At 40.4% G+C, this 13,077-nt stretch overlaps 1 protein-coding gene across 1 annotated transcript; it reads left to right on the forward strand.

Annotated features, from left to right (window-relative positions):
- Nucleotides 1-1,150: 1,150 nt before the first annotated feature.
- On the forward strand, nt 1,151-13,055 carry LOC138200642 (uncharacterized). The gene is made up of 17 exons (XM_069153522.1): nt 1,151-1,252; nt 1,348-1,392; nt 1,541-1,650; nt 2,424-2,593; nt 2,850-3,010; nt 3,759-3,969; nt 4,674-4,964; nt 5,962-6,169; nt 6,288-6,292; nt 7,811-7,971; nt 8,058-8,102; nt 8,534-8,640; nt 9,109-9,278; nt 9,389-9,549; nt 9,682-9,892; nt 10,697-10,906; nt 11,679-13,055. Exons 1-17 carry the CDS (start codon nt 1,151-1,153, stop codon nt 11,984-11,986), a joined length of 2,676 nt encoding a protein of 891 aa, XP_069009623.1. The 3' UTR covers nt 11,987-13,055.
- The last annotated feature ends 22 nt before the right edge of the window (nt 13,056-13,077 follow it).

Here is a 13,077-nt window from a genome sequence, read left to right on the forward strand (position 1 = left end):
TTTTGCATTTCAACTCATTTATATCTATTCACAGGAAATGGATAGTCTGCCTGCGCAATTATTTGCATGGTTAAAATCTTTTGCCAGAAAAAATATATCCAAGATTATATTTATTGGGGGAACTGAATGTCTCTTTATCTTTTTGTAATTGGTTCAGTTGTGTGTTTGCTTGTACTGAATAGTCTGTCTGACAGTTCACGAACCGGACAATCTAACACCAGGGTTCAAAAAGTTGGTTCTCACAAGGCTTAGTTTTACGTTTTCACTCTGTTTGGTTGGGCTTATGTTATAGTTTGAGGTTCAGCATGTAGCGGTTGTGGTGGGAGTACATCTCCAGAGAACTAATGTTCATCATTACAATATGCCTCTAAATACAATGTGTGTACAGTGTGTGTGTGTGTGTGTGTGTGTGTGTGTGTGCGCGCACTGCCAGGAGGAGCTATTCTTTGTGCATTATTAGATCTGTTTTGGTGGAGAAGATTTAGTCCATCACAAACAGCCGGCATGAGTCTGTCTCAGCAGAGTATCAGCTTCATTGCAGCCTTATTCTTGATGTCAGGTAATGATAACCTGCTTTTATTCACTACTTTATTACTTTTTTTAGTTTATTTTTTAATGCAACTGAAAAGGTTCCTTAATAATAAGGAATACTGCTTTAATTCCAGAAATAATCATTGTAATAGATTATCCCGTCTGTTTCAGGTTTAAATCTTTCTTGTTTTATAACGATATCATGACATCTTTTCTGTTTTGCGAATTCAACATTGTCTGTTGTATTCAAAATAAAGGCGTCTTTCAGCTAATTCAAGGAGCAAGTAATGTTTGAGGAACATGTTAAAGTATTCAGTGGATGTCTTTGTGTATTGTCTATTTTAAAACAGAATTAGTCAAAATCAACATCAGCACTACTTAATGAGTCTGACTGTTTGGGCTCCAGTTTAATGATACTATGATTATTTAAAGCTCATCTTCTGTTCCATATAACTATGGCTGATTTTTATCTGATATTTAAATAACTTTATGGTTGATAAACATTTTTGTTCAATCATTTGCTGAAGGGTTTTAATATGCTTTCTTTCTCTGCTTAGTGACTTTATGTTACAGTAAACTGTCTTGTGAAGAAGGCTCCAGGGGCCCGACCCATGAGTCCATGCAGGCTGTGTTTGACCTAAAACCCTTCAGGCCAGCTGTGAACCTCAGCAACCCCACCATCACCAACATCTCCTTCACCCTGTACGCCGTCCTCGGGGTGGTGAGTTTCTATATTGCATTTAAGCTTCACGTTAACCAATTTTGAGTGGTAGGAATCATCGTCTAACTAGGTTTGTCTGATTTTTTGTATTTCAGAATGAGAAAACACAGATACTGACTACTTTCTTGTGGCTGAGACAGGTACGTATAAAAAATACATGCAAAAGTGATGTAATCTGATCAAATTTATGCAACCACGGCAGAAATAAATACAGACTTTATGAACTGACAGCCAATCAGATTTTTTTTTAAGTTTAACAATGCATTATTTCTGATTAACTCTCTGCAGCACTGGCAGCACGAGTTCCTGGTCTGGGACCCTGACGAGTGTGATGGTGTCACTCGGATTTCTCTTCCTGTTAAGAAGCTCTGGTCTCCTGACATCATTGTTTATGAATTGTAAGTTAAGACTCGTCATGGATGAAAATCTTGTACAATCTTGTGAAAGTGCAATGTGTGTGTTCAAGCTTTGCACCAACTCGGCACAATCAACCTTATAGGCATTAAGTGGCTCATCTGAATAGTGGCCAGCATTGAGGAGTGATAAATTATTAGGTTGCAAACAAGTGGTGCTGACACAGATCTGGACCAGAGGAGGTCACACCTAAGAGCTGCTAACAAGCCAGGGACCAGCCAAAGACCCTTGGTGCAGATACAACCTGGCACACTTTCAAGATACCAAAATGGCGACTTCATTATTGCTCCCTGAGGTGCTGACACACACATAAGCCCCAGAGAGGCGACACTGGAAGAGGCATCGCTCATCCTAAGTCAACGGGGCAGTATGTCCCTGAATGCAGAAAGGTCTGCTGGTGGCTTAAATGATGCACAAGGTTGCCACGGGCTGTGGTCCTCTGGACATTATGTCAACTCTTGTGTTGAAGACATGAGACGTGGCAGGCTGTCAGGGAGTGAAGTCATTGTTCAAGATCTGGGATCTACATATCCCAGAAGTTGATTTAGAGGGTAGAGAGGTCCAGGATTAGCCTTACACTCTCCCAGTTTCCTCAGAACCAGAAATGTCTATGAATCCAACATGCAACAAGGGAGAAGAGGAAAAACTGATGAAGTCTAAAAGTGATTTTACCCTCAATAATTGAAATACCACCTCTATGTTCTGTCACTGTCTTCCTCTTCATTTTTCCTCATTCCTCCACCTCCAACCCTCCCAGCGTGGACGATGACGTTTCCCAAACGTGTCCCTACGTCTACGTTAACCACACAGGTCACATCCGCTGGGACAGGATGCTGCGGCTCGTCTCATCCTGCAACCTGGAGATCTTCAGTTTCCCTTTTGACGTGCAGAACTGCACGTTTACATTTGGCTCTTACATGCACACCAGTAAGAAAGGGCTTTTTAATTTACACAACCGCACTAACATGAACTCATCGATTAGCTTCGACAAACACAATCCAAAGCAGAGTCAACAGAGGCTATGCAAAGGGAATACAAACGAATATGAAAGGAAGCAGAGAGAAAATAAGTTTGTACTAAATAAGACTCATTCAGCATTTAACGAACTTACTTATTTAGGTTGGTTAGACCGTGTTGTAGATCTGTCTGGTCAGCCTTCTGTCATTGTTTTTCTCTCTCACAGTACGGGATGTAAGAGTCAGTCCAGCCCTGACCTTTCAGGAGATGTCTGGAAACTCAAAGCGTTACCTGGAAGCCAGCGGAGAGTGGGAGCTGGTGGACATAATAGGAGAGACCTCCATCCTTCAGTTTGGGATTGACGAGTGGGATATCATCACCTTCTGGGTGAGAGAGAGAGATGCGTTCATTGAGTTTGCATCTGCAAATATAAAGGCATTAAATAAAACATCTGGATAGCAGACATTGTACAGCAGCAATAAACGCTTCTGTTAGAGTTATAGTTTGAAATGTATTCTCTTACGTGTCTGTATCTGTAAATATGTAGCCGAGATTGCTGAGCCAAAGTGATTCTTTCTGCAAAGGGAAACTCATTTCCTGCTGGCTGTAGCCTTTAACATATAGACATGAGATTGGTGTTAATATTGTCATCTATCTCTGAAAAATAGCAGAAAAATGTATTACTCATAATGTCAAGTTATTCCTTTAAAATGGCTTTGATCAATACATTTACAATAACAACATATCACATGATAAAGTGAAAACAAGGCAACAATAAATGGGTGGCTCATAGTAATGAACCTTCAGAGAATTATCACCTCATCTTCATGGAGCTTTATATGTTTAAGCTGATCGTTTTCTCTCTTACTGCTTCTATGGCACCTTTTTCAGCTGCAACAGGCAAAACAAACACAGCACTAAAACCTCACAGTACTCTACCATCTCAGCACCAAGCAGCACACAGACACAGTTAGAGACTCCATCACAGCGCAGAGTGTAGCAGGTAACAAGTCAGGTATTTATCTCAGGAGTTGTTAGAGACCAGAAACAGAGCAAAAAGAATGTGCATACTTATTCTGAACACAAGATTATGCGTCCATAAAAATGCATTAAAAGTTTTTTTCTTGCTCACCAGGTGGTCATAAAGCGGCGTCCAGTGCTGTACGTGGTCAACCTGCTGATCCCCAGCTCCTTCCTCATGCTCATTGACATCCTGTCCTTCTACCTGCCGCCTCACAGCGTCGACCGCGCCTCCTTCAAAATGACCCTCATCCTGGGCTACACCGTCTTCCTGCTCATCATGAACGACCTGCTGCCCAGCACAGCAAACGGCACTCCCATCATAGGTCAGTCTGCACACAAACATTGACTGGTGCAAAATACAGTTTTTATTATACAAATAGGTAATATAACCGTTAGAAACAGATAGTAACTGCTCCAAAAAGTCCAGTCCTGAAGGTGAGTTTTTAAAAGGTGAGTTCTGTTTCTCAGGGTGTCACATATTGCAGTTTTTACAAATTCACTGACTCCTCAGTTTTACAGAGAACCGCAGAAGATGGCCTTTGGGATTAGTGCCACCACCACCAGATTCAAAGAAACTAGTCAGGTGGAGGAGTGTAAAGAGAGCCCACATAGAGAGGAGGGTGGGGATGGCTGGCTGGATGAAAACATGGGACTTTAACCCAGGAGACAAATTAGTCCACAAGAAAGAGTCAAAATGGATTTATTTTAAGTTGGTAAGTAAACCAACCAAACATATATAAATCAGTAATATATGTAAAATAACTTAAAAATATATTTTTTTTTAAACCCCAGATCTTTTCCTAAACTTAACCGCCCGGTTTGAATCCTGAACTGAAAGCACCTTGTGTGTATCACTGTGACACCAGCGGGCTCTGAAAAAACATGCCACCAGAGGAGAAAAAAGTTCAAATCATGAGTACCTTGCGAAAGTAATGGCGAGGTCATCTGACCAACAACTCTGTGAACCTCTTAAAAGTTTTACCTCTGACCTCTTTAAATGTACATGTGCTTTCTTTTGTCAATCCAGGTATCTATTTCTCGGTGTGCCTGGCCCTCATGGTCATCAGTCTACTGGAGACAGTCATCATCACCAATGTCCTCCACCACAGCTCCATGAAGTATCAGGAGGTTCCAAACTGGGTTCGAGTGGTCGTTCTCAAACATATCGCCACGCTCATCTGCTACCGCTGGCCGGAGGATGTTCGGCCTCCTTCTGTGCCGCAGCAGGACAAACCTGAAAGCTCAAATGGCAGTTCAGGCCCCTCGACCATCCAACTAGCCGGTGAAGCACCTGATCAGCAGCCAACCACCAACACAGGTGATCAAACTGACCCTGTGTGTGACGAACACTATTCTGTCATCAGTTTTTACATCAACAGCTGCAGCTGCTCAATGAAATTATATTAAACTTAAATTGAAGTCATTTATTGAAACAAAATAATGAGATATTAATCTATTCAAAATAATTGGTGGAATCTTTTGCCTTCTTAATGTACATGAGACCATTAGTTGTGTTGATATACAGTAAAAAAAAAAAGCCCTATCTGCCTACTATTATAATCTATATCTATCTATATAAACTATTATCATGGCAAGAACTGCTCAACTACGTGAAGAGAAATGACAGACAATCTGTGATTTTAAGACATTAAGATCAGTTGGTCCAGAAAATCTCAAGAAAAATACTGAAAAACCCGAGAATGATGTTGGTGTGTCCAGCCAGTAATTAACTGTATAAATCAGGATTTGGCTTCATAAATGTAATTTACAGCAACAGCCTTACACCAACTGTTGGTCCTTCCAAAATTCAGCACATTTCAGATTATTTCTTTACTTAAAATTTAGGGATTATTAGAAATTCTGAGAAATAGCTAGAAGTAACTGCTCAATCAAAAACAATCTACAATCACTGCAGCATTGCAAGCTTTAATATAGCTTCCAAAAATCATAGTTTTAGGAGGTCAAACAACATGAAAGTGAAATGTAGGTTGTTTATTTGTTAATAACGTATGACAAAATACCTGATAATGCAAAGCTAAATGACAGTATGTGGTCATTTCATCAATTATTTTTGTAATCTGAGGTATACTGAATTTTTCTTTTTTCTTTTTTTTTTTAAACGCAATTGAATCAAACGTGTCAACCATATTACTTTTTTAATCTTTAAACAAGTCATATAGGCTCGTGTTAACTTTGTCCGAAGGTTCACTAAACTACACAACCGCTACTCCATATTTAGTCAGAACTAATCTCCACGTAAGAAATAGTTTGTACAGTAAAACCTGTTTTAATTGATTGTAACATTTTGCTGCCAGGTGTAGCTGCTCTGCCTGAACTGCAGCAGATCTGTCAATACCTGGGCGACCTCCGCGCTCACCTCATCTCCCTGCAGAAGGAAAGCGAGCTTCAGGGCCAGTGGTGCCATGTAGGATATGTTCTCGACTTCCTGCTTTTCCGCATCTATCTGCTGCTCATCACCTTCTACGCCCTGGTCATCATCTCCATGTGGTGCCTCTGGATCAGGCAGTCCTAGCTGGACATGGTTCGGGTGTGAAGCAGGCCTGGGAACAAGGATGTCTAAATGACAAAATTAAAAAGCAGTTACTGTTAAATCATTGCCGTTTCTTTACCATGTTCTCAGACCCCGTATGTTCCAACTTGGGCTAAATTCTTCTTAAAATCTTTTGTAATAAATAAAGAAACTAATTTAACAACACGTCAGGCTTTTTGTGCATGATGGGAGACTTTTACTTAATTGGCATTGGTTCATTCTGCTTCTTGTAATGCAACAATAAATAACTTGAATGAAGTCGGGCTAAGTGCGTGCTGCCCTGTTTGCTTTGGTTTCATCTGTCAATACAAATCCACCTCAAGATGATTTAAAAACCTGTTGTGAATCATTATGTAAATACAATAATCAGATGTGTGGATCTCTGCGAGCAAATAGGAACTCCCCAGAAGCTGTAGACATGCTGCAGTGCATCATATTGCGAGTTAACATCAGCCTCTGGAGGACACATTTCACTTCGTGACAGTTTCGCGTGGATTCAGCAGAACATTTCCATCCGAAGGGGGAAAATTGCTGACTTTTTTTACTTTGTAATTCGAGGCACTTGTCATGATAATAATTACGTATTAACTGAGACTGAAAATGTCAGATATAAAGCCTGCTGAGCTCATCCTCGTCTGTTCCCTGCTGCTTCCCGGTAAGATGAGAGGATTTTTTTTTTTTTTTTTTACTATCAACAAAACTAGATCAAAAGTTACTTTAGTGACTTCTGATGTGCTGTAGTTGTAAAGTTTTTCAAATAGAAATCAATGATTGGGTTTTATTTATAATTAACTTATGGTTTGTCTTACCGAATGACAAACTAAAGTGAAATACAGGAATTGCATTTTCTTGCTTTATATAAAACATAAAACATTTTTGTAGCTATTTAATACAACAAATATTTTAATGTATGCTAACAGCTCCCTTTAATTACGCACCGGATGTTGGACTAAATATGTTCTATAACAGGTAAACGGTACAATTATAAAAATTGTTTTATAGTTTCAATGAGATTCCTTGTTTTCTATTAATTCCTTATTTCCTGATTTTATTTTACCCCCCCAAAAAAATCTAGTTTAAAAACATTTTAAGTTACCTTAGTACAAGGCACCCTATTTAAAGTAATGCTTATATTTAGTTTATTGGGTATTATGGGGTGTTGTTATTGATAGTAGAGCATTGAGAGAAGACATGAAATGAGGAAGAGAGAGAGATGTAACAAAGCATCCCAGCCTAACTCCAACCTGAACCAGGGGTACATCTTTTCTCCTACAGGTCACGGGTCACTTTAATAATGACTGTATTGATAAAACCTTTGGATTTACTGACAGAACATTAAAGTGCATCTCAACATCCTTTGTGACGGCTTTTATTTTTTCAATATAGTCAGTCATTACGGGAACACATGATAATGAACTTCTGATTTTGAGATTTGAAATCATCACATCCATTCTCAGCTTCCCTGTGCCCTCACATCGTGCACAGCTGACAAACAAAAACCTACAAGGCTTTTGTGTGCACACCAAATAAAAAGGACTAAACCGGAATGCTTTGCTGGGCATACAGTGAGACAAACTGGGAATTTTGTTTTCCGTTTCTCTTTGTGAACTCAGGTTTCGTGACAGCTTGGAACTGCACCAGCCCAACTCTTGCCTCCCTGTTTGAGCAACTTGAAAAGAATGTATTCCCTAATAAACTGGTCCCTCCCGTGAAAAGCTTTGCGACTCCAATGAAAATAAACATCAGCATCACCCTGGTGGGAATTTTAGGAGTGGTGAGTCTACACAGTCTTTACATTTTCACGCACATTTGAATTTTTCCTGTGAATTAATATTAATTCTAAATACGTCTCATCTGTAGGATGACAAATCCCAAACCCTGACTACAGTCTTGTGGCAAGTCCTGGTACGTTTTTAGAGCACGTAGAAAAACACTAGTGGAGTCATAAATAAGTGTTTTACTGATTAAAGCCAAAATGATTAGATTATAACATATTACATCAATTGTTTGTAGGATGATAATCGAATCCACTTGTCTTATTTAACAACACCAGGCCAAAGGCATAAATTTGTGAATTATACAGAGAGAGCAGTAGGATGTTTATAATAAAATAATAATTGATGCATAATGTACTGATTGTTATTCATGAACTTGTGTCTAAAAAAAGGTTGAAATGCATGGTGCAAATATGTTTTTAATGTTTATCATTATCAGGTTATTATTAACCAAAATGAACATTTGAAATTAAATGTTATGTTTGTCACTGTTACAGCAGTAACACAGTTATAACTGTTGACATGTCGTGCATCACACTGGTTTTTCTCTGTTCGCTGTAGCAGTGGCAAATAGAGGGACTGAGCTGGGATGAGAAGGAATGTGGAACTAAAAGAGTCTCCGTCCTTCGGGAAAACCTCTGGATCCCAGACGTCCACATCGCAGAGTTGTAGGTTTGAAGCATTTTTTTTTAATGCTTTTGTGAGCTTTTTGAAATTATCGTCGAAATTAGAGAAATAAGCTTTTAAACCGTAGTGAGAGACCTCTACATATAAATGCACGACCGCAACACAACGACTTGCCAGACAACTCTCTTATGTCTATCTGCATTTCAAGGTTTACAGCGTTTTTATATCTAGTGTCTGGTGAGACATTCCCGTGCTAGTCAGCTGGGAGAAGGAGAAGGCAAAAGTTCCCCACCGCAGGTTTAAAGTAAAAATCCTAAAACGCCAGCACTTTAAAAATCAATCAAAGATCCCTTAACCCTGAGAGAACAGATATCTATGCAAGACGGTGTTATGATATTTTTTTTTTTGCCACTTAAAACATTTTCTACCAAAATACAAAATTGATTTCATTTGTAAATTCAGCGATTAAAAACTGAAATGTTTTGTTATTCTGTTCTGTTCTTTTTCAGCATGGATGAGGCGAAATCTCCTGAAACTCCCTACGTCTACTTGGACAACACAGGATATGTGTATGATGATAAGCCCATCAGAGTGGTCAGTTCCTGCAAATTAGTGATCTACACTTTCCCCTTTGATATCCAGAACTGCTCGCTGACCTTTGGATCATATCTACACTTTGGTAAGTCTGCCTCAAAATTAAACACATATTTGTATTCTCATCATTTGACACGTTGATACTTTTTAGCGCATCTCATAACTCACAAACAAAACTATTAAATGTTGTCAAAGCTACGGACATAAGGATGATTCAAAGTGAGACAGCTGAGTATATCCTTGCGGAGTCCAGAGATGTGTTGCAGACCAGTGGGGAGTGGGAGCTCGCAGAAATCAATGTCGTTAATTCCGATCTGGAATTAACAGATGGGAGTTACTCCGAGATCAAATACTTTGTAAGTGCTTTTTATTGTATTGTCATCTAATCAATTCTTTTGAATTATATGAATTAATCATGGCTATAGTGTCTATGTTATATTTCCACAATCAACTGGCTCAAGGCTCCGTACCTGTCTCTCTTTCCAAAGATCATTCTGAAACGCAGACCGACCACCTACGTGGTGAACCTCCTGCTCCCCAGCTGCTTCCTCGTCACGGTGGACCTCTTCAGCTTCCTGCTGCCTCCACAGAGTGTGGACCGATCCTCTTTCAAGATGACCCTCATCCTGGGCTACACCGTCTTCCTGCTCATCATGAACGACCTGCTGCCGGTCACCGGGGAGACGACGCCTCTCATCAGTGAGTGACACCTGTGTAAAGGAAACAAACATGTCAGGAAGGGTGGCAGGCGTTAACTGTTTATTATCGGACTATTTCTTTAGTAAAATGTGTGAAAACTGCTGCCAGAGTAACTGGGACGTTGATTCCAGAAAGAAGTGCTACTGTTGTGAAATCACATTTCATTTTGCTGCAAGCAGCACAAATTGAATTTCATTCCCCCTTCTTTGTATTGTGGTGGCAGAATAAATCAGGGACCACTTTCTGCTGAAGAAAGAGTCACCGTTTTCAAAGGGAAGTCTACAGTTTGTGGTGGATAGAGACAAGTTTCTCATTGGAAAGTAGTTCCAGTGACTCCGCTGTTTCTGAAACGAGATTGCGTTGTTCTGTTAACTATACAGCACTGATGTCCAACATTTGAGAGACAGATGTGTCAAATAAGAGCGAGGTTTTCAAATTATCAAAGATAAAAACTTTTTTTTTTTTTTAAATAAACAGTCTTTTAAAACTAGATCTTCCACAGCAGCTCTATAATTTAAAGTCAGTAAAGAGTCGCCCCTGGACTCTACCCTCTATAATAACGCTCCAGTGAGTGTTTACTTTGGTTATGATCTGGTTCGAGTGTCAAAGATACTCCTCCAAGCAGATGATCGGAAACCTGGTCACTGTCAGATTCCTGTGAACAAGGAAATGAATAGCAGGTTTCTCCAGTTGTCAAACAAACATCATTTTATGAACAAGATCACCACCAATACAAGACTGGAAATTACGATAGTGGCATTGGTATTGAACATTGAAGTACTGAACCTCAGTTGTTTCCTGCAGATGTTTTCTTCTCCGTCAGTCTCGCCCTGATGGTGATCAGCCTGTTGGAGACGGTGTTCATCACAAACATCCAGTTCCGCTCCGGCCAATACACCGCCGTGCCTCACTGGCTCAGCGTCCTCGTGTTACGTTATCTAGCTGTTGTTGTTTGTTTCCCTCCAAAAGAAAAGAGCAACCGAATCACACTCTCCCTCAACCCATCCGCTAAAGGTAAACTGTTTCTAGTATTATTATAACATTTACAGCGCAAGACTAACCTGAACCAAGTTTAGAAATTGAATAAAGACATTTAATGGACAAAATGTTGAGTTTCAGTAAAATAATATTGTGTCGTTTCCTGTCAATTTTAAACAAACTCTGAAGTTTTTACGAAATACTGCAAGAGTGTTTGTTACTGCTTATTTTTTTTTTTACCTCCTTTTAAATCAGTTACTGGGACAGGTTGCTTGCCTGTGTATCTACACCTGCTGTATGTCAGCCTGCAGGGTACTACCACTGATTCAATGTTTCTCTTTCATAATGGCCATCGGTGTGGAGAATTTTAGGTCTGACAAGTGATGAGTTGTCAGCATACAGGTGATTTTTGTTTACCCTCGTTCAAGGCGAGACGCACAGACACACAGGTGCTCTCACGCCGAGACGGGCGAGCGATACAGAGAGAGGGGGGGAGGAGAGAGCAGCGGGAAAACCCCCTCCGGTACCGGTTAAAGTGTCGACATGAGAGTGCTCATGCGATCACAGATCATTTCCCTGTATATTTCTGCTGGGAACCGGCTCGGCACGCTTTAAAATAGGCGTCGGTTCCATTTGATAAATGACGCACCGCACATGCGGGGCAGTGTCCAACGCAGCTGCTCTAATCTGTTAACGTGGACGTCCATAATTAAAACACGCCACGCAGCAACGGGCAACGCACACTGCAGGCAGGCAGTGTGTCCCAGGCCTTAGAAATCCTGACAAGCTGTTATTTTGTTTTTCTCAGAGGCAGCAATGAATGTCTGTGCCACAAACATCTCAGGGGGTCTTCACCACAGCATCTCCGATAACACACTTCCGGTAAAACCCCCTGCGGAGCCGGCCCTGGACGAACTGAGGAAGCTGAGCAGGGATCTCGCAGCCATCCGAGCCGAGATGGACAAATACTTCCAGGGGTCCAAAACCTCGGATGAATGGCTAATGATCGGGATAGTGGTCGACCGTCTGCTGTTCGGCTTGTACATCGTCTTCATCGTTGTCAGCTTCCTCACCATCATTAGTATCTGGATCTTTAATGACCAATATGGAGCATGATTTGGGGTTGGAGGGTTAAAAACATGACTGGAATCATACCGTGTCGTTTGTCATATCACACACACAACATGCTGATGTTTACCATGTTCACATGTTCAGTGGCACGTTAGCTATTAACATTTGCTAATTGTATATAAAAATGGATGTAGCCTACGGGCCAAATGTGAAGTGCTTTAAAGTGCAACACAACTAAGGGCCACAAGGGGCTGGTGGCAGAAACCTCTGGTTCCATAAGAGTCCCATTGAAAAAGCATAAACTTGTATAACTAAATACAAAGTCAAAACATTTTTCATGATCAGTGTTCTCGTGGTGCTTCTGAAAATAATTCCATAATACATTAGATATTAGGCCTCAAAGAGAGGTACGTTTGGGGGTGTGGCTGGTTTGATTGACATGCCTGGGGAGCAGTCAGGTTTCTGGAAAAGGTGGAGGGGAATAGTGTCCTCATTTTCAGTCAGATTTCTCCTTCGCTCCTCCCCAGCTCATCCAAATATGGTCACTTCTGGGACCAAAAAAAACAAGATGCTCACACCAAAATGCCAGATTTGAGGCTTTAAAACAGCAGTTCACAAACCATTGGGTGACATCACGGTGGATTGCCACAAAGTACAGCTGAGCCTGATGGGAATGTCTGTGGTACCCGGTTGTACCACCAGGTGGAGCCTCTCACTATTTAGTGGGATGGAGTTACAGGTGTGTTTGCTGAGCACCTGTACGGATACACAAACTACAAAATAAGCCCATGCCCCTAGTCCAAGAAGAAAGAAAAAATGTTTTATACTTACATCCAATATGGTTACAGGTCATTTACCGTTTAAGAGTGCTGCTTTTTTGATAGATGAAAAATGGGTTTGAGTTTGTTGTATTTGTTAAATATGTCCAACGCATCTGATGTAGTTGGAAGTTAATGCACAGTATGTGTAGTTTATGTAAAGCATATTCTGGTTTTGTGATGAAAATTACAGTGTTTAAAAACCTGATCCATTAGATTATGAAAAAAAAAACATCCAATACATTTTATTAAATGTTACTTATTGAGCCACTATTGATTGTTAATGTACCCGATTGTCCAAGTCCCTGATACAGTATA

This window comes from Embiotoca jacksoni, unplaced genomic scaffold (assembly GCF_022577435.1).
Source record: "Embiotoca jacksoni isolate LCO1_2020_lvr unplaced genomic scaffold, fEmbJac1.0.p SCAF_19, whole genome shotgun sequence".
Lineage (NCBI taxonomy): Eukaryota > Metazoa > Chordata > Actinopteri > Embiotocidae > Embiotoca > Embiotoca jacksoni.

What these genes read in the sequence shown, in the direction of transcription:
- LOC138200642 (XM_069153522.1), top strand. Translation starts at nt 1,151, where the DNA reads ATGCAGGCTGTGTTTGACCTAAAACCCTTCAGGCCAGCTGTGAACCTC. An exon ending in CTTTCTTGTGGCTGAGACAG is followed by an intron (nt 1,393 to 1,540) that starts GTACGTATAAAA and finishes AACTCTCTGCAG; the next exon opens with CACTGGCAGCACGAGTTCCT. An exon ending in TGGATCATATCTACACTTTG is followed by an intron (nt 9,279 to 9,388) that starts GTAAGTCTGCCT and finishes ATGTTGTCAAAG; the next exon opens with CTACGGACATAAGGATGATT.